The sequence below is a fragment of the Pteronotus mesoamericanus genome, unplaced genomic scaffold (genome assembly GCF_021234165.1).
Source record: "Pteronotus mesoamericanus isolate MK-2021 breed Mesoamerican mustached bat unplaced genomic scaffold, CSHL_Meso_final contig_100, whole genome shotgun sequence".
NCBI lineage: Eukaryota > Metazoa > Chordata > Mammalia > Chiroptera > Mormoopidae > Pteronotus > Pteronotus mesoamericanus.
In genome coordinates, this window is record NW_026554999.1 from 16,397,791 (window position 1) to 16,419,968 (window position 22,178).

The following is a 22,178-nucleotide window of genomic DNA, read 5'->3' on the forward strand; positions in this document are numbered from 1 at the left end:
TTTTCCTGTTATTTAAAAAGGAGCTCTCAAAGTTGGAGGCTATTAAATATGACATTAGATATATCTGACATAACGAAGAAATGTAAACCTGTAGGTACAGTTGAGAGGGGACCTAAATAGTGGGATAAATGAATCAACGTCAGCCCATAAAACATTCTCTACACTTCAATCACTGTTTTCCCACTCTTGTGTCTTCTAATCTCATACTGCTATCCCATTTTTACAATTGTCATAGTTTGATTACTTATCACTTTAATAAAATTACACTATAAAATAGATTCCTATTTCTCTACACCTGATTAGTACAGTAAGAATAATGGCTCACTATAGCAAAAAAAAAATATCTCACCTGGAAGCCTTCCAATACACCTAATGTTTAACATCATGGGACTGGGTAAAGTAATCGAGATAAAGAATATAAGAGGAAAAGACAAAGACTGTTGTAGGGCACCCCATCTTTCAAAGGTCAGAAGGAAAGAAAGAGCAAACCAGAAAAACTGGAAAAGTAAACCAATCGAGTATGACACTAAGAGAAACGAAACTGCCTCAAGGAGGTACCATCAATTGGGTCAAATATTGCTCATTTATAATTCCACCTATCATCTATTCACCCCATATTAATAATATGAAACCTAAGAATGGTGAACAGATTAAGATCTTTAAAAAAAAATGTAAGTCTACTGCTTAATATCACATTCAACTTTAAGTTTCCAAGTAAATGGAAAGTTCACAATCAAATTCCAAGGGTCCAGAAGTATTTCAGTCAACACTTCTGTCTTGTTGTTATTTTCATTCTGTTAAGAGAAACAACACAAACCCAAACTTCTAAAAATGTTCAGAGTACTTTGATCCAAGAAAATCTATTCATACCTCTGCCAGCTTGTATGGTAAAATAAGCTTCTCTCCCACTGTCACAGTCTTCCTTGTAACTAATGCTTCAAATAGCATCTCTTCTCTAACCTATACAACAGGAAAGTAAATTCAATAAATGATACATGACAATGGTTTGAATTAAGCCATATAGAGAAAAACAAAGAAACTAGCAAATATACAATAGAGAAAAACAAAGACAGTACACTGGGGATTATAAATATTGGCCACAGGGGAATGCAACTGTTGTGTACAATCCACTCCCCCTACCCACAAAAAAGAAATTAAAGGGTAAATAAGACACACAGATCTTTTAAAATTAAAGTTTTCTCTCTGGTCATAATAAAACAAAACAAAACATGTTTCATTGTGCAGAATATGGAAAATACAGAGTAGTACAAAAAACATTTTAAGATGGTCAATCATAATCCCACAATCTGGAGAAAAGGACTGAACAGTGACAATACTTCTTGAACTCCAGGAGAATGGCAATAAGTACTATTTTATGTTTCAGATGTTTATTTTTATTTACAAATGTTAAACTTCAAGTAAAGGTGATGCTTCCTTTATTCTCATTCTCTAGAGGCCAATACTATCATAAATTTGATATGTGTCATTTCAATTCATGTATTTATACATATATACATATATTAGATGTATTCATAAATATTATACAGTCAAGTGTATTTTACTCTCATCTGTATGGTATCATATTCCTGTATGTTTTTGAAATCTATATTGATAACTCAGATCAAGCATATCATTTTAACTGTTATATAGCTTCACGATATATTAATTACCACAGTGTATGATCCACTCTACTTTTAGGCACTAGCTTAATTTACAATTTTGCACTATTTGAAAATAAACTGCAGTAAATATTCCTGCATATGACTTCAAGAGTTTCTCTGAAGTATCATATGTAAAAGTGGAATTACCAGGTTGTAGTGTATACATGTTCAGCTCTATAAGAATATTGCCAAACACCTGTACACAGTTTTTGCCAATGAGCTCTCTCAGCAGCAGCACTGAGAGTTTCCTATTTCTTCAAACCTAGACTATACCTCGTATTCTGAGACTTTTGATTGTTGCCACACTGATGAGCATGAAATGGTAAAACAAGGGTATTTTATAAAAGCATCTATAGATAATAAAAATTTTTCATAAAATTTTATGTAGATAATATAAAATATATCAAAAAATATTAGACTACAAGGAGAAAATGAGTTATAAAACAGGAAGAGTGAGATACTAGTGAGGGTAGTCCCTGACATCAGCAATTCATGACAGATCTGTCATTTTTTAATGTGTGATTACACCATAAAGAAAATATACCATCTTTTGGAGAACATACCTTCCTTTGCCTAATCCTCAAATTCCAAAAAATAAAAACAATTTGAGGCACATTATTTTCACAAAATTCAGTAAAACTAAAAATGTACAATTAAAGATTAAAAATAAAACCTTTACCTTTCAGATATATTTAAAATATTTTGATATAAATAGGTTAATAGCAGATTACACAAAAATAATAAAACATGATAAAAACCATTATTATATTGTGTATTTCTACACTTAAACAATAATTATTAAAAATGAACATTTAAAAATAAATGCTCAAAGCAGTAGGGTCAAGAAATTTTTCTAATAAGAACAAACAAATGTAAGCTGGCAGCAAAATGGAGCAAAGGTTACTTCCATACACTTGTATAAACTGATGCAACCACTGTAGAGTCATTTGCCAATATCATTAAACCTCAACACATGTATATACCCTAACCCACAAGTCTACTTTTTAAATTATACCCTAGAACAGTGATTTTTCAGCTGGTGTGCCACAAGAATTTTTAAAGCATGCAATACCTGAATATTCATTATATTGTTAAAGGTACTTACCTCTTTTTTTCCCCCCTTAGGCTGTCAAATTAAAAAAATGACAACAGCCAACATAACAATAGCCATCCAGTACGAATGAATCAAAATTACACCTATTTTTTGGGGGGGTCAGATCAGCAAAGAACATAATTTCTGGTGTGCCACAGAATTTTAATAATTAGTTTATGTAGGTCATGAGATGAAAAAGGTTGAAAATCGCTGCTCTAAAATAATTCTCACATGTTAAGAAGACATGCAAGAATGCCTATCATAGTACGATTTCTATAAATGGAAAATTAAAAACAACCTCAATCACCATAAAAATAGATAAATTGTTATGTTTTCTTCATATAATGGAATTTTAAACAGCAGTTAAAAAGAAGATTCCAGAATATAAATCAGCATTCAAAAATCACAAAAACACAATATGGAATGAAAAAGTCAAGTTTTAGAATGATACATACAGTATGACATTTATATAAAGTCTGAAAACATGCAGAACAAAACTATATATTCTTTATAGAAACATCTATCTATTCTGAAAATATAAAAACAAGAATGGGAATGATGAACACCACATTCATAATAGTGTTTACTTCTGGTAGGGGTAGAACACACAGCAGACTTCAATTATATGCAATATTTTATTACTTGTCTGGGAGTGTAAGTATACAGGTCTTAAATATACTGTTTTCTATATGTATTATGTGCTGAAAATGTTTCATAATCTCACAAAGAAAAAAGAGAAGAAAATATGTTAAAACAGAAATTAATACATAAAATGGTAGAACTGATAAATCTAAAGGCCCATTGATGGACAATAACACAAACAGAAAGCTAACACCACAGGGACAAAAATTTTAATGTTAACATAATATTAATAAAGAACACAAAAATAATACATTTTAAACATTTAATCAACACATGACATCTTATAAAAATGCAAATTATCAATATTAATTCAAGCTAGACTTGAAAATCCTAAAAAATTAGCAGAAAATAAACTGATAAAGCATCAAATATAGTTGGTCACAGGGTTGATAGCTCTCCAATCTTTATGGAACATAATATTTTCTGCTAATGATTCTATACACACACACACACACACACACACACACACACACACACATTTTCTAGAGGGAGAAAAGGGGGATCGGGGGGACAGAGAGAGAGATAGCAATGTGAAAGAGAAACATGGATTTCTGGCCTCCTAATAGGGGATCAAACCCATAACCTAGGTTATGTGCCCAGACCAGGGAATCAAACCCCCAACCTTCTGGTGTACAGGACAATACTCCAACCAACTAAGCACACTGGCAAGGGCTAATAATTCTTTTTTTATTTGTTTGTAATTTTTCAATTACAGTTTACACCCAGTATCACTGGGTGTATCAGTTTTAGGTGTATAGCACACTGGTTAGACAATCATATACTTTACAAAGTGTTCCTCCCTGATACAGTGCACACCTGGTACCATACATAGTTATTACAGTATTATTGACTACATATTCCCGATACTGTATTTGATATCCCATAATTATTTTGTAACTACCAAATTGTAATTCTCAATTCCTTCCCCTTTTCACCCAGTCCCCACAACCATCAGTCTGTTCTCTTTATCTATGAGTCTGCTTCTGCTCTGTTTGTTTGCTTATATTGTTGTTTAGGTTCCACAAGTAAGTAAAATCCTCTGCTACTTGTCTTTCTCTGACTTATTTTACTTAGCATAATACCCTCTAGGTCCAGATTCTTTTCTTAAATGCAGAAAAAAATCATAAAAGGATGAAGAACTACCTAATTCAATTTAAGGTGTTGGCTTAACGTTGGCACTAAAACCTGGTAATGATCACACACAAATCTATACGTTCTGTACAATCACACAAAACACAACTGATTTTGCTTCTATTTGATAAACATCCTGAAGAAAATATTATTGAATTCATGATATATAATTTTCCAAATATTCTTAGTTGCACATATGTAACTTTTTAAAAAACTTTATTAATACGAAATAATTAGGAATGGGCTCAATATCCAACTACATTTTTCATAATCACCTAATTGAGAAACTGATACATATGTTAAATAACCATTATTTAGCCCTAGCCAGTGTGCCGTACTTGGAGTGTTGTCCACCCAAGTATGAAAGGTTGCGGGTTTGATTCCTTCTGAAGGCACACAGATAGGTTACAGGTTTGATCCCCAGTCAGGGCACTTAAAAGGCAATCAATCGATGTTTCTGTCTCACACTGACCTTTCTCTCCCTCCCCTCCCCTCTCTCTAAAAATCAATAAGCTTGTCCTCAGGTGAGCATTTTTTTACAAAATTATCTGTATTGTTTCAACAGATATTAAAAAATATTCAAAAAATGGAAATTTGCTAAAAACTGAACAGTTTTTGGTAATGGTCATAGTTCTAATATCTCACAACAAAAATATGGTCCCCAGTTACCCATGGCTAATACACTGGAGCTTGTTTGCCTTTCAATAATTTCACAATTATCTATCCCAAAAAGAATTTAGTAAACAGAAGATTTAAAATAGTCACTGTTACCAGAGGTAACTACAAAAAGTCATTTGAAAAATAAATAAAATTAAATCACTATTTTTAAAATAGTTGTTCTTATAAACTAAATCTATATTTATCATTGAACTGAATCACCTGGGAAGGAAGGAAATTAAGTTAAATCTTAACTAAAGAGTTTACATTTTGATTAAACCAGTTACTGTGCCTACCTTTTAATTTTACCTCAACAAAAGCCTTAAGACTGTAATTACTATTGTCAACTGTAAACAAGAGGAGAAGATCGTTTTAAAAAATAATTGCTAAGAACTCACTATGGGCAGGATACCATGGTAGGTCCTGTCATATCTTTTCTAGCTTCTCAGCTTTGAAGGTAACTTCTTTCTGCTTATTACCAAACCTAAAGGGTCCAGCACAAATAAAGGCCCCCTTTTATTACAAAATCTTTCATTACAAAATCATAAGCATGTAATTCTGTAACACGACAATATTATACTCATTTTCGGTGAATTATGACATTTTAGGAGAAATGTTCAAATTAAAACTATAAATTACTACACCCATATTATTACCCTACCAACCATACTGAAACAGGCATTACTTTTGCCACACCCTGTATATTTCTAGAACCAGTCCAAACTATGTATCAAATCACATTTGCTGTTAGCCTAACTTTGACACTGATAAGCACTCAGGATTGGATTTCTCCTTTTGAACCAATACCTGAGTTCCTCTTTGAGTTGCCTGAATTACTCTTACCAGTCTCTCCTCACTAAAGAAGGGATAATTGCACTAGAACTGGATGTCTTGGAACTTGCTGAATGCCTGAACTTGTGAGACCACCAGCCATAATCCATATATCACCACAATTCCAAATGTTTGACTAAAATATCACCTGAAATGCCTGACTGAAATACCATCTGTTCTCTGACCGCCATGACCTTCAAAATTACATCCTTTAGATGCTACAATCAACATTCTAGTAGAACTTCTTCCCAGTGAGTAAGTTTAGTTCCAATTTAAGGTATTCCTTCCACCTCCTGTCCCCTCTGCCAGGTTAACTCATTCCATTAAAGTTAATAAGCAACACTTAGGCATGTACAAAATAATAATCACTCTAAGGTTAAATGGTTAGATAAGCAAGAAAGAGGCGTCTATTGCTCTCAAAAAGCACCACCGCCTTAAAATGGACACAAAATAGTGAGCAATTAATGTTCTGCTACAAAACCAAAAGTAAACTATGTTAAGCAGAAACTTATGGAGTCAGTTTAGACCATTTGATAAGGTTAAGCCTCATGAACTGGCACATGAACCAACAACTGAAAGATGAGTAATATTTTAATAGGAAAAAAGCAAGCTATTCATAGTTGCAAAAGAACTGGAAACAACCAAGATGTCCTTTAAGAGGTGAATTAATAAGCAAACTATTGAGTACCCATACAATGGAATATTCACAGCAATAAAGAGAAACGAGCTATCAAGACATGAGACGTGGATGAATCTTAAATGCATATTGCTAAGTGAAACAAGTCAATTTGAAAAGGCTGCACACTGTATGATTCCAATTATGTTATATTCTAGAAAAGGCAAATCTATAGTTAGTAAAAAGATGAGTGCTTGACAGGTATTTGGGGAGAGGGGTTGAAAAGGTGAAGGGGATATTTAGGGCAGGTAAACTATATGATATCATGTAACAGAGGATACATTACATTATGTCTTTGTCAGAACCCATATACCACAAGGAGTGAATTTTTATGTACACAAAGTTTTAGAAAATTACTTAATACATTGGGGGATCTTAGGAAAGAATTCAGACCATGACAAGAGAATCTAACTGTATGACAAATATATGAAACAATGTCAATGCTCAAGGAAGTAGGTGGGAAGAAAAGGTACTGACCTAACTAATTCTGAAAATGAAGGAAGTCTATAAAATTAAAGATAAAAGGAACTACACATAAGCACTCTAGTTGACACAGTCATTTCCCACGGGGTTATGGGTTAACAATTCTTGTAATGTTCTATGTGTATACTTGAATTGAATAATTAACTGAATGAAAGATGACGGGAGAAAGGTTCCTCATTGTTAGAGTAACAGTTCACATGTAAGTAAGGGGAGAAGGCTGGATGATACACGTGATAATGGATTAGTTAGAAACATCAGCATGACTTCATCATTATATAAAAACAGTTAAAACAAGAATATTCGTAGCTATACCCAGATTAGTATACACACATATATTTTCTAACTCTGTCGAAGAGAGCCTATAAAGAAAATGATACCCCTTTTAAAATGAATCTGGCAAGATGAGAAGTTCGCTGGGAAAACATGAGAAATCACTCCATAAAGAAAGAATTAGGTAATGAAGAACCTGATATGTAAAGAAGCATATAGTAGGAGATAATGACGTTTGGTTCCTATAAAACTATAAAGAAAGAAAAATTCTTTATCTCCCCACCTATCCACATACCTCATCTTCAAATAAAATAATCTAACCAAAATCTTAGCATGAGAGGAAATCTTAAATACAGAAAAATAACTATAGCAAAGGCCTATAAAATTATACAGCGTGAAATAATCATCCTATCCAGCAAATTGAGGGGTTACGGATATCTGGGGCAAGGTGAGGCAGGGGAGAAAACGCAAATCTTCTGAAGATTGTGGCACATGCAATAGCAAAATTTCGACCTCTTGGAGAAATACTATTAAGAAAAAGCATTAACCTATTTATCCCTACAAAACAGTTACACAAAATAAAAACTGTGAATTTACTCAGGATTTGAAATGACAATTAAGAATGTAATCACTCACTTCCAATAATTCTGAGACAACAGGCAGAACTTCAGGATTACAGATATCTATGGAGTCATCTCGGTATGTCTTCTTTTTATAACAGATATTACCCAAATGTAGTATTGCTGAGAGAAGAGAGAAAATCCTGCAAAAATAAAATGACAAATTACAGCTTGCTTGTGTGCATTCTCTAAACTTATTTCATCCCCAAAGTTCTAATCAAGCCAATTAACTAGTACAAATGTGTAGTAGCCTTTAGAAAGTAAGAATATGGGAATAATAATTATAACTAAAATTTACTGAGTGTTTACTATGTCAGGCACTGCGCAAAGTGCTTTACAAAACCTTAACTTCATTCAGTCTTATACCTACCACTTGTCAGATAAAGTTGTTTGAAGGGGACTTCTTGCTAGTATCTGAATCTCCTGCAGTGTTTCAAAAGTCCATGCCTTTCTAAATGCTTTTCATCTTAACTGGAATGCCCTTTCCCTACACTATTTCAAATCTACTAAATCAGAATCTTTAAGGCCTTGGAATCTGTTAACCAAGTAGCCTAAGTGATTTTTTATTAGTCGTTTTATTTAAGAAAAGCTTTCCTACATCATATTATGGTACCCTTGATAAATGTTTTTAAAAAACAGCCTGAGGCCATTGGGGTGTATTATCTAGTAGCAGGCCCCCACTGTGAAACATCTAGACCCTCCCTTTTGTCCTTCCTTCCTTCTAAGGAACGCCTGCTCTTCCTTCCAGTCAACAACCATGACACGAACTCTGGTTTACTCAGAAACATTATCATACCTTTTTCCTCTCACCTGAACCCGTAAGAACTTTCTATCAAAAAAATCTCATGTTCACTTCTCTCTTTAAAAAACCCATCCTAGACCCCGTATCTTATCCTTCCCTTCTCATATAAGGATTAACTTATACTCCTTGTCTTCACTTTGTCATTCCTTGTTTACTGTCATGTTCAGACATCTAAAATGTCTTATAGAGGTTACCAAGGATTTCCAGGTAACTAAGACGAGCATATTAAAACTCTATCTAAAAACCATTCTTGGAAATTCAAATATCCACATATCTTTGTGCCTTGACCAGTTTATTTCCTTAGAATCAATGTGTTCTACTTATTAAATTGTAACTCTGTGTTTTCCTAAAATTAGGAAGTATTCTAAATAATACAAAGATACTGATTTAGGGACCTAATAGCTATACTTTCAGAGGTCCTGAATCAACATCTAATTTATAGGTCTAATTTCTCAAATAATTAAAAATTTTATAGTGATTCAAACAAAATACAAGTCAATTATAAAGACATAAATCATAAAATTTATCTGCATTAAATTAAAGATGGAACAGTATCGACTTAAACATTACAAAAACAAATGGAAGCAAAATGACATTAAAAACAGTAATTCCCAAGCCTTTTTTTAAAAAAGCTATTTTTAACCCACTGGGTGGGTGGCTCAGTTGGTTGGAGTGTCATCCCATGCACCAAAACGTTGTGGATCTGATCCCCAGTCAGGGTACGCAGGGAGGGCAACCAATCATTGTTTCTCATATCAATGTGTATGTGTGTTTCTCCCTCTCTTTCTCTTCCTCCCCACCTTCCCTTCCTCTCTCTCTAAAAATCAACTAACATATCCTTGGATGAGGATTAAAAACACCTATTTTTGCAGTAGTTTCTATGGTTGCTTATTACATTGTTTCAGAATTTTGAGTTCAAAAACCAGTACATTAATGTTTTCTCATACACAAGTATGTGATGGATACACTCCAGCAATAAAACACACCATATAAGAAAATCAATATACTATAATTCGATATAAGAAGGTTAATAAATATTAATTATAATGTAAATAATAATCTGTTCTCAAAAAGCTTATAATCTTGCATTAGGAGATAACAATAAATAACCGTACTATAGCACAGGCTACCTTAAAATACAGAAGACAGAAACTACACACAGTTAAAGAAAATTTCATTAAAAATCTAGTAAATGGAGGATACAGTTGGGTCTGACTGCTTAACAGCAGCAACTGGCTGGGACCAGCTAACAACAGACAGTTACAGGGGGCATAATCTAGACTAAATTATGAGGATGGCGTATGACGATGGGTGATGGTGCTACAATCCTGAGCCTACCAGTGACTGGCTTTGGGACCTGGGGGACAAATTTTCTGACTCCTATACAAGTGTTTTTGTATGCCAAAGAGAAGTAATATCAAATCTATCTACTATAGACTGGCAATAAATATATAAGATAAACCTAACTACCATGGTCCAGATTTGGGATGATGTAACATGGGAAGCTAAACATTAAAAAAAACAAAAACAGAAAAAAACACCCAGTGCAGGCGCGCACACTTGCGCCGAGTGACCGGCGAGGGTCGGCGAGCGTGGGTGTGACCCGCGCGCGGGCTGGCAAACGCTTGCACTCGCCGGCAAGGCCTCCCACAGATTGGCACCGATGCGGCCTGCGAGGGAGTGCACAGAGCGGCAAGGGCAGGCATAAATTGACCCGCCTGCCCGCGATTGCGGAGCGGCCCACAAAATTAGTAGATCCACGGCCGAAGGGGACACAGAGCTGCCCAGAGTCCCTGGAGGAGAGACCGGAGACAGGATTAACCGGAGAGTCCTGGAGCTGACTTCCTCCTATTTCCATAGTCCCCATTTGGCGAGGGCAAGCAACGCACCCAAAGAGCCAAAAGCAGGGAAAACACACAATAGAAGACCCTAAACTGACCAGTGCCAGGGAGCTCGCCGCCAGGGGGGCCAGATGAGTACGCGACGTCGCGAATAAGCCTCCTGGTCTGGGACAAGCACACGTGAGCCCAGGCAGGCAGGGGATCCTGCCGCGCTGGGAGCGCGCTCAAGAAGCTGGCGTGAGAGTGCAGAGCGATCCCAAAAAATAGCCCAGCCCTGACCGAAGGGGTCACAGAGCTGCCCCAAGCAGGAGTCAGACACAGAAAGTAGACTCCTGGAAGGCTCAAACAACCAACCCAAGGTCATTTAGGGTCAACAACTGACATCATCAGAGGCAGGCCCAGAAAGAAAACTAAAGGACAAAAATACTTAACAGACTCTCACAAAAATGGGAAGAAAAAGAAGTTCCCCCCGAATAAGTGGAAAAGGGGACTCCGCACAGAGAGAGCTAAATGAAATAGAGGCAAGGGAACTATCAGATATTGAATTCAAAACAATGGTTCTAAGGAAGCTCAATGAGCTCAGCCAGCTCAAAGATAACTATGAGAAACTGCAGAGAAACTATCAGGATCTTAAAACAAACTATATCAACCTGGAAAAGGACATAGAAACTATCAAGAAGACACAAGAGGATATGAAGAATACCATTTCTGAATTGAAGAACACAGTAGAAGGAATCCAAAGCAGGCTGGATGAAGCCGAGGATCGAATCAGAGAGATGGAGGATAAGGTAGAAAGAAGCTCCCAGAAAGAACAAGAAATGGAAAAAAGACTCAAAAAGAATGAAGAGGCATTTAGGGAAATGCAAGACAACCTGAAACACAATAATATCCATATCATAGGGATACCAGAAGGAGAAGAGGAGCAAGGGATAGAGAACCTCCTCGAAAAGTAATGATGGAAAATTTCCTTACTTTGAGGAAAGAAAGGCTCTCATGGATCCAGGAGGCACAGAGGACCACACTCAAGAGGGACTCAAAGAGGTCCACTCCAAGACACATCATCATTAAAATGGCAACTATCAAAGACAAAGAGAGAATCCTCAAGGCAGCAAGGGAGAGGGAGAAAGTAACATACAAGGGGGCCCTGATTCGCCTAGGAGCTGACTTCTCAACAGAAACACTACAAGCCAGAAGGGAATGGCAACAAATATTCCAAGTCATGAAAAGCAAGGGCCTACAGCCAAGGTCTCTACCCAGCAAGGCTCTCAATTAAAATAGAAGGGGAAATACGGAGTTTCCCAGACAAGAGAAGGCTAAAAGAATACATCTCTACCAAACCAGCACTCCAAGATATGCTAAGGGGACTGGTTTAAGCAGATGAAGGAAAAGAATGAGAGAGAGAGGAACACAGGTACAAAGAGAAAAGATGAGTAAGTTTCTATCAGTAATATCTCTCAATGTGAATGGACTAAATGCCCCAATCAAAAGACACAGGGTAGCTGAATGGATAAGAAAACATGACCCACACATATGCTGCCTACAAGAGACCCACCTCAGAGCAAGAGACCTACACAGATTGAAAGTAAAGGGATGGAAAAAAATATTCCAAGCAAATGGGCAAGAGAAGAAAGCAGGGGTAGCAATACTTGTATCAGACAAAATAGATTTCAAAACAAAGGCCATAAAGAGAGACCCAGAGGGGCACTTTATAATACTTAAAGGAAGAATCTATCAAGAAGACATCAACATTGTAAACTTATATGCTCCCCATATAGGAGCCCCCAAGTTTATAAGGAAATTGTTGGATGACTTCAAAAAAGATATAGACAGCAACACGCTGATAGCAGGGGATTTCAACATCCCACTGTCAAAAATGGACAGATCTTCCAAACAAAACATCAGCAAGGATACTGTGGCGCTGAATGACACACTGAATCAAAGAGACTTAACTAACATATATAGAACCTTACATCCCAAAGAAGAAAAATACACATTCTTTTCAAATGCTCATGGCAGTTTTTCAAAGATAGATCACATGATAGGACACAAAGCAAACCTCAGCAAATTCATGAAAATTGAAATAATACCAAACTTTTTCTCAGACCACAAGGGCTTGAAACTGGAAATCAACCTCAATGAGAAACTTCGAAAACTTGCAAACTCATGGAGACTGAACAGTACACTATTAAACAATGAATGGGTCAATAATGAGATAAGAGAAGAAATCAAAAAATTTCTGGAAACAAATGAAAATGAACAGAGAACTGTCCAAAACCTATGGGACACAGCAAAGGCGGTCCTGAGAGGGAAGTTCATAGCAATACAGGCTTATCTAAAAAAGACAGAAACATTTCAAATAAAAGACCTAACACTACAACTTCAAGAACTGGAGAAACAACAACAAATAAATCCCAGAGCAAGGAGAAGGTAGGAAATAGTCAAGATTAGAGCAGAACTGAATGACATAGAGACGAAAAGAACAATTCAGAGGATCAACCAAGCCAGAAGCTGGTTCTTTGAAAAGATAAATAAAATTGACAAGCCTTTAAACAGACTCATCAAGAATAAAAGGGAGAGGACCCAAATTAATAGTATCAGAAATGAAAGAGGAGAAATAACAACTGAAACCACAGAAATACAAAGGATCGTCAGAAACTACTATGAACAATTATATGCCAAGAAATTTGAAAATCTTGATGAAATGGACAAATTTTTAGAAAAGTATAATCTTCCAACACTGTAGGAGGAAGAAACAGAAAGCTTGAACAGACCAGTAACAGCTGGGGAACTTGAAGCACTAATCAACAAACTCCCAGCACACAAAAGCCCAAAGCCAGACGGTTTCCCAGGAGAATTTTACAAAACATTTAAGGAAGAGCTAACCCCTGTCCTTCTCAGACTATTCCAAAAAATCCAAGAGGAGGGAAGACTCCCAGACTCTTTCTATGAGGCCAGCATCACCCTGATCCCAAAACCAGATAAAGACCCTACAAAGAAAGAAAACTACAGGCCAATTTTGCTGATGAACATAGATGCTAAAATCCTCAACAAAATATTGGCAAACCGCATCCAGCAATATATTAAAAAGATTATCCACCACAATCAAGTGAGATTCATCCCAGGCATGCAGGGATGGTTCAATATACGCAAATCAGTAAATGTGATACATCACATAAATAAAAGAAAAGACAAAAACCACATGATCATCTCGATAGACGCAGAAAAAGCATTCGAAAAGATACAGCACCCATTTATGATCAAAACACTCAGCAAAATGGGAATAAATGGGGCATTCCTCAACGTAATAAAGGCCATATATGAAAAACCTACAGCCAATGTCATACTCAACGGGCAAAAACTGAAAGCTTTCCCACTAAGATCGGGAACACGACAAGGATGTCCGCTCTCACCGCTTCTTTTCAACATCGCATTGGAAGTCCTAGCCACAGCGGTCAGACAAGAGAAAGAGATAAAAGGCATCCAAATAGGAAAGGAGGAAGTAAAACTATCATTGTTTGCAGATGACATGATAGTGTACATAGAGAACCCTGTAGACTCTACCAAAAAACTCCTCAACCTAATAAGTGAATTTGGCAAAACAGCAGGATACAAAGTCAACACTCAGAACTCAAAGGCATTTTTGTACACCAGCAATGCAATAGAAGAAGAAATCAGAAAAAAAGTACCATTCGATATAGCAAGAAGAAAAATAAAGTACATAGGCATAAATTTAACCAAAGACGTAAAAGACCTGTACGCAGAAAACTATACAACATTGAAAAAAGAAATTAAGGAAGACACAGATAAATGGAAGCATATACTGTGCTCATGGATTGGAAGAATTAATATCATCAAAATGTCCATACTACCCAAAGCAATTTATAGATTCAACGCAATCCCTATTAAGATACCAATGACATATTTCACAGAAATAGAACAGACTTTTCAAAAATTTATATGGAACCATAAACGACCCCGAATAGCCTCAGCAATTTTGAGAAAGAAAAACAAAGTAGGAGGGATCACAATACGGGACATAAAACTCTACTACAAAGCCACTATACTCAAAACAATCTGGTACTGGCACAAGAACAGACCCATAGACCAGTGGAACAGAATAGAAAGCCCAGAAATAAGCCCAGGTCTCTATGGGCATCTAGTATTTGACAAAGGGGGCAGAAGCATAAAATGGAGCAGTAATAGCCTCTTCAACAAATGGTGTTGGGAGAGCTGGATGGCTACGTGCAAAAAATTGAAATTGGATTATTAGCTGACATCATACACAAAAATAAACTCAAGATGGATAAAAGACTTAAATATAAGTCGCAACACCATCAAAGTCCTAGAGGAGAACATTGGCAGGAAACTCTCAGATATCCCACGCAGCAATTTTTTCACCCTAAAGCAAGGGACGTAAAGGAAAGAATAAACAAGTGGGACTTCATCAAAATAAGAAGCTTCTGCACGGCAAAAGAAAACATCAGCAAAATGAAAAGGGAGTCAACCATATGGGAAAATATATTTTCTAATGATACATCAGATAGAGGTTTGATCTCCAAGATATATAAAGAACTCACTCGACTCCACTCCAAGAAGACAAATGATCCAATCAAAAAATGGGCAAAGGACCTGGGCAGACGCTTTTCCAAGGAGGAGATACAGAGGGCCCAGAGGCATTTGAAAGGATGCTCAGCATCACTAGCCATCAGAGAAATGCAGATCAAAACCACCATGAGGTACCACCTCACACTGGTCAGAATGGCCATCATAAACAGATCAACAAACAACAGGTGCTGGCGAGGCTGTGGAGAAAAGGGAACCCTAGTACACTGTTGGTGGGAATGCAGACTGGTGCAGCCACTGTGGAAAGCAGTGTGGAATTTCCTCAGAAAGCTGAAAATGGAACTGCCTTTTGATCCACTGATTCCCCTGCTGGGACTATACCCTAAGAACACCAAAACACCAATACAAAAGAACCGATGCACCCCAATGTTCATAGCAACACAATTTACAATAGCCAAATGTTGGAAGCAACCTAAATGCCCATCAGTAGATGATTGGGTCAAAAAATTATGGTATATATACACAATGGAATACTACGCAGCAGTAAGGAAAAGAGAACTACTCAACTTCGCAACAGCATGGATGGAACTGGAGAGCATTATGCTAAGCGAAATAAGCCAGGGGGCGAAGGACAAATACCATATGATCTCACCTCTAAGTGGAACCTAACCAACAATACAAAGACGCAAGGAAAATAAGACCAGCAACACTGAAAGGAAAAGAAATCAACAGAGACAAGAGGGAAGGAGGGGGTGGGGGGCAGGGAAAAGGAAGGGAAGGGGAAAGTCAAGGAACATATAGCAAGGACTCATGGACAAAACCAAAGGGGAAGAGCTAAGGGAGGGAAGGAGGGGAGGGGGCAATGGAAAGTGGTGGGGGGTAGGCAGAGACAAATGTATTTGAAAAAATAAATTAAAATTAAATTAAATAAAAAAAATTTAAAAAATGTAGTAAATGAACAGTATTATAAAGCAAACAGATTTCAATTCAAATGTCAAATTTTAGGCTCTCTGCAAGATGGCATTAAGAATAGTTTTGGGGTGGATCTGAGTGCAACAGAAAAGAATGTTGTGATTTATTAGCAGATACAATCACGGTCACAACAGAGGAAAATAGCAGTACACATTATATGCCCTCTACCCAAAACATAAAGTGTTTGAATGAGTTAAAAAAGAGATGAAGATCACTCCTTCGTGGAATGTATAAAACAGTCTATGTTCAGAATACATCATAATGTTTTAGAGAATACCATCAGTCCAGTTAAAATGCAAAATTTGTGTCAGGAAACATCTAAAGATAATACCTGAGCAACAGAGAAAGGTCACACTGAATGTCAGGCTACTAAGAACATAGTATTTTCAATGATTTCCAATATTAGAAACTGTCACATCAGAGTATAAAAGACATCCCTTAGTGTCTGAGAAGTAAATATCACATTTCTATCCTATGTTATCCTTAAAAAATGAAACTAAGTTTCACTATTATTTAAAATATAGATTGACACTTCAGTCTACATGTCAGTCATGTGTCAGATGATGTGAATGCGGTATCCTGAGAGAATTATTAAGTAATATAGCATAATTGACAGGGTACTCTCATTTATTTAGTAATTTTCAAGGGAATTGCAGTTTGTACCCAGTTAAGTGGGCTTGCATATTTCCATATTATTGAGTTTTATCTTTTATAAAAAGACTGTGGCAAATTATCTGCTAACTGAAGATTCATTCCAATAATGTAATCACAAACACAAAAACATGGTAAAGCTGATATTTTTCCACTCCTACTATGAGATTAAAACTTAACATTATAAACAGATCTAACATTTATGTATACTAATTCCCTCCTTAAACAATAGTTTTAAATTACAATGTTTTTCTGGGGAGAATCAAGGTTATTTGTGTCTTTAATTTTGAACACACTTTTATTTTAAATATAATTCACTTCATCTTTATTTCAACCTTTTTATATTTCTATTTTGTTTATGTTTAGTACTGTTAACAAAATGTTTAATACAATAGTAAAGATATAAATTACAGAGGAAATAAATGGAAAATTATGTTTTACTGACAGGTATGCACACTTTTTTAAGATTACATATCAATGATATAGAAAACAAGGTAAAATACAGTGTTATAAAGCAGCAGTGTTTAATGTCCATGAAAAGGCTTCTGGGGTACCAGAAACTCTTACAATTATATGCAAATGTTTATGAAAGTAAGTTTTACAGAAAGAAGAGTTTCTGCTTTCAACTGAATCTCAAAGCATCTCAAGAAATTTATGACAAAAAAGCAATTCAAAACAAGCCTTTCAGAAAAATTAATTTTTGCCCTGGCTGGTGTGGCTCAGTGGGTTGAGTGCCAGCCTGAGAATCAAAGGGTCACTGGTTCAATTCATCAGGGCACATGCCTGGGTTGCAGGCCAGGTACCCAGTAGGGGGCGCACAAGAAGCAACCACACACTGATGTTTCCCTTTCTCCTTTCCTTCTCCTCCCTCTAAAAATAAATAAAAATTAAAAAAAAAGAAATTATTGTCAATTAAAGAAAAAAGAAAAAAGAAAAATAAATTTTCTAAGCCATGCCTAAGATAGAAGAGGCACTTAATCAGGAATATAATAAAACTGTTTCAAAGAAGACAGAAATTTTTGAAACACACATAATTTGTTCACTAATGAGGGTATAAAAATGCAATAAATAAACTCACTGTCTTCGTGTCTTGGGAAGAAATCCTACCATTTCCATGGCCAGTTGTAAACGTTCAAAGTCATGCCTCAAATCTTCGCCCTCTGTGGTGAAGCAATCCTGCTTATTTAAGAAAAAAGAGGGGGAAATCAAGATTACCTTTTGAAAGCTAACATAAGCCACTCAGAAATGAAGTAATTTTCGGTAAGAACACTATGCGTAAAATTTGAGCTGCTGAACTATTTAGACATAGTCAAATGCATTAGACTTATCTTATGCAAACTGAACACATACTTACCAAAAAAACCATTAAGTGACCTTTCTTCTCCTTTTCACAATCTCCAAGGCAAAAACCTCAAAAGTAACTTATGATATCAATCTTGATTTTTACAGGTTCTAAAGAGTTTTAGAGACCCAAAGCATTCAAGAAAACTCAACTGCTCAAACAAGTGCTATTTATTCAACAAATATTTAATAAATGCTTACACATATGCAGGGCACTAAACTAGATTCTGGGACACAAAAAAAAATTTAGAATAGGCAGTGATTGAATTGAAAAGTGAAACAAAGATTCATATGATAAAAAAATGCTATACTGTCAATATTAGATAATAATAGAAATAGCTGTAAATAAATATAAACACAATAATCAAACAACACCAAAAAAAAGGTGCACTACCATTTTTAAAAATATTACTTTTTTTATTAGCTAGAATTTTATTTTTATTTATTTATTTTTTTATCTTTACCTGAGCACATATCTATTGGTTTTAGAGAAAGGAGAAGAGAGGGAAAGACAAGAAAAGAAACATCAATGTGAGAAACATCAACTGGTTGCCTCTCATATGTGCCCCAACCAGGGTCTGAACCCACAACCTAGGCATGTGCTGTAACCAAGAATCAAACTCACAACCTCTAGGTTTACGGGACAACGCTCCAACCGACTAAACCACACAGGTCAGAGCAAATATTACTTTCTTGGAGTAGCCCTTCTGTTTTAGTTCCCAAAAAAAGTGACACATTAACACTGTAGATTTAAGTCTTTAAATCTATTTACTCTCTGTTCTCAGAGTCCATTACACTTACATTGTTAAAAGCCTCCTTACTCATATTGTGTCAAACACTCAGAAAGTAAATGAATTGTTACCTGCTATATTCATTGCATACCTCCAGCATCAAGTTAGGGCCAAGAAAATAGTAGGTAATATTGAAATAAATATATGACCACTGAATTATTGAATAGGAACTGAATTGAATAAAATTCCTTTTTGAGAAATAAAGTGTTCATTTATTTTTTTAAAAATATCAAGCATTGATCTCCCTTGAGCAAGATGGCAGCAGTATAGGTAAACACGGTACTCAACTCCTCACAACTACATCAAAGTTACAATCACCTCTTCCAACAAACACATCAAAATTACAACAAAACTATAGACAAACCATCATTCACAACCACCTGGAATTTGGCTGAATGAAAGTCCTAAAACTAGGGAATTAAAGAAGCCACATCAAGATTGGTGGGAGTTGCAGATACATGGAATGGGGTCGTTTCACACCCACAAATGGTGGTTAAAAATCAGTAGTATCTCAGCTGTGGAGATCCTCCCTGAGGAGGTAGGGGTTCCGGGCACCAGGTCTCCTATCCCAGGGTTCCAGTGCCAGGAAGAGAAGTCTTCATTACTTCTGGCCTTGAAAACCAGTGGAGATTGAGGCTGAGGGAAACAGAGGGCTTCTGGAGCCCCAGGCAGTTCCTCTTAAATGGCCTGTGCACAAATTTACTCATACTCATACTCACTGGCTCCAGCACTGGGGCAGCAGCTTGAAAGGCACCAGAAGCATAAGAGGAGGAACTAAAGTGTCAGGCATCAGAAGTGAGGGACCCGAAGCATTTATAAACCCATCTCCCATTATTCACTAGTTGAAGACTTTGGGAGGGGAAGGAGGTGGGGACAGAGTGATCTGTTAATCCCTAGGCCAGATGAAGTAAATACTGGCTGTTGCAGGTCATTGAGACCAGCGATCAGGTAGGGTTCAAACAATAAAGCGGGGAACTAAACCACAACTGCTACAACCCTTTCAACGGAAAGAAAATAGATAACTCCTCTTCTCTGGCTCAGCTCAAGCTCTAGTCTTACTTGATAACAAGCCACTGTACACCCCCCACCAACAGACCAAATTGTTCTTTCATGCTATCACAGCCTTTTTTCCCTTTGTAGGAATGATGACAATCCCTCCTCATTTACAAATGCCCACAATAAGCATGGCATGTAGTAGGCATTTCATATGGGTACTAGGGAGAGAAAGTGAAGCATATAGTCAAATTAAGACATTTTCTAATGCTGTTAATATTTTTTAGAATGGATTTGGAAAATCATACTTTTTTTGTGTAACTGCCAGTTGATAATACGGGACATAAAATGGAATAACTGACTTTGAGAGTTAGTAAAGATACTAGAACACAGCCTGATTGGAATCCCAGTTACAGTTATTAACCTCCATAAGGGAAGTCACTTAAATATTCAGTTACCGTTGCTACTTAGGTGAAAAGTAATCTTATTAACTACAACCAGGGGTTTTATAATGATCAAATATAACATGGATGTTAATGTGGTTTTTATTTTTTAAATTTTTTATTTATTGATTTTAGAGAGACAGAGGAAGGAGTGGGAGAGGGAGAGAAAGACAAAAGGAGAGACATCAATTTGTTGTTCTACTTATTTACGCATTCATTAGTTAATTCTTATTTGTGTTCTGTCCAGGTATCAAACCCACAACCTTGGCATACTGGGACGACACTCTAACCAACTGAGCTACCTGGAAGAGACTGGCACAGGGTGAGGAGTAATGCCAGAAAGGAAACCTAAGGGAATGACCACAAACTTATAAACTGCCAGACAAGGAATGGCAGTGGTTTCTATGCTGTTAGAAACACTTAAAATGCAAAGATTATGGATCGATTCCACCCAAGTTGCATAAGGATCCACCTACATTGCAGCAGGTCTTCCTCATGGAAAATTAGGCTGCCCAGTATTATAAGGATGTTTGAATACCTATAAAGGTAGTAATGACCAGGAAGTGAGTGTGTTCTCAATGAGTAGTAAATTCTACTTCTGCAGCATTGTACTCGTGAAAGTATCCTGAGATTTATTACGGTAATTCTAATTAAAATTCTCCCTGATAGTTGGACTCTAAATCATTCAGATTGGTTCACAAAAATTAAAAAAAAAAAATTAGGTGACACAAACCCTTTGCATCAAAGTTATTCAAATCCAGCTTTAAGGCAAAACTATTTTAATAGATCATTGCTATTTAAAGAGGGAAAATGAGCATCACCAAATGTCTTCCACATATGGGAGTCACTATGAGAGTCACTTGACATAAATAATCTCACTAAATCCTCGAAACACAAAAAAAGATAATTATGGGTATATATGTATAATTGTATGTGTACATTTGTATGGGAGAAAACAGATTCAGAGGTTAACTCACCTAAATGACATGGATGGCCAAGCAAAACCTACTTAGTTCTAAATCCTCTGATCTCTCTCATGTAACACTGCTTGCTTGAGTTTACTTTTAATCAGTTAATCCTTGAGGGAATTAAATCATCATCCAAAGGGTAACACCAGGACCTCTCTTAAAAGCAATCTTCTCACTCTGGTTTCCTTGGGATCATTTATACAACTACATAGTATATAGTAAGTAATAGGGCACAAGTGGCAGAATAGTCCTTAACAATCCTCTCTTTCTATAACACTAGTCACATGAGTTCCATAACTCCGAGGGAAACAAAGCTTAGTTTGCCCCAAAATACACTGTAAGGAGGAGCTACAAGGAAAGAACAAACCAAAAGATCCTCAGACTGATTGCTTGCTTTCATTAATTAACTTGTGGGAGGAAAAAAGCAACAGAAATTATAATTGAAGTTCAAACTATAATAGACTTAAAAACACAATAAGCAGGAGGGTGGTGATGAAAGTGCTGTTAAGGGAATAAAAGAATACAGCTACAAAAGTCCTTCCAAAAAGGAAAAAATGGATAATGATCACTCTAATGGGGGCAGCAATGGTAAATACATTTATTGAGGACTAAGTATGCACTCCATCAAGCTGTTTAGGTGCACAGTCTAATTTAATACTCACAAAATATCACAATAAAGACCATTATTAACCCCTTAAATAGATGATAGAAACAAAAGAATTAAGTGACCTGCTTATGCCCTCAAAACT

General features: G+C 36.2%; 1 protein-coding gene across 9 annotated transcripts in view; it reads right to left on the bottom strand.

The window, feature by feature from the left end:
- MYO9A (myosin IXA) overlaps positions 1-22,178 on the bottom strand; it is a 290,265-nt gene that overhangs the window by 180,752 nt on the left and 87,335 nt on the right. For 6 of the 9 annotated variants that reach the window (XM_054562050.1, XM_054562131.1, XM_054562196.1 and 3 more), the window contains 3 exons: positions 17,972-18,072; positions 8,081-8,207; positions 871-960 (listed from right to left, as the gene is read on the bottom strand). In XM_054562050.1, the coding sequence (XP_054418025.1) occupies positions 871-960; positions 8,081-8,207; positions 17,972-18,072 (318 nt within the window). The remainder of the gene's footprint in view (positions 1-870; positions 961-8,080; positions 8,208-17,971; positions 18,073-22,178) is intronic. The other 3 variants (XM_054562278.1, XM_054561989.1, XM_054561867.1) reach the window with 1 other exon arrangement.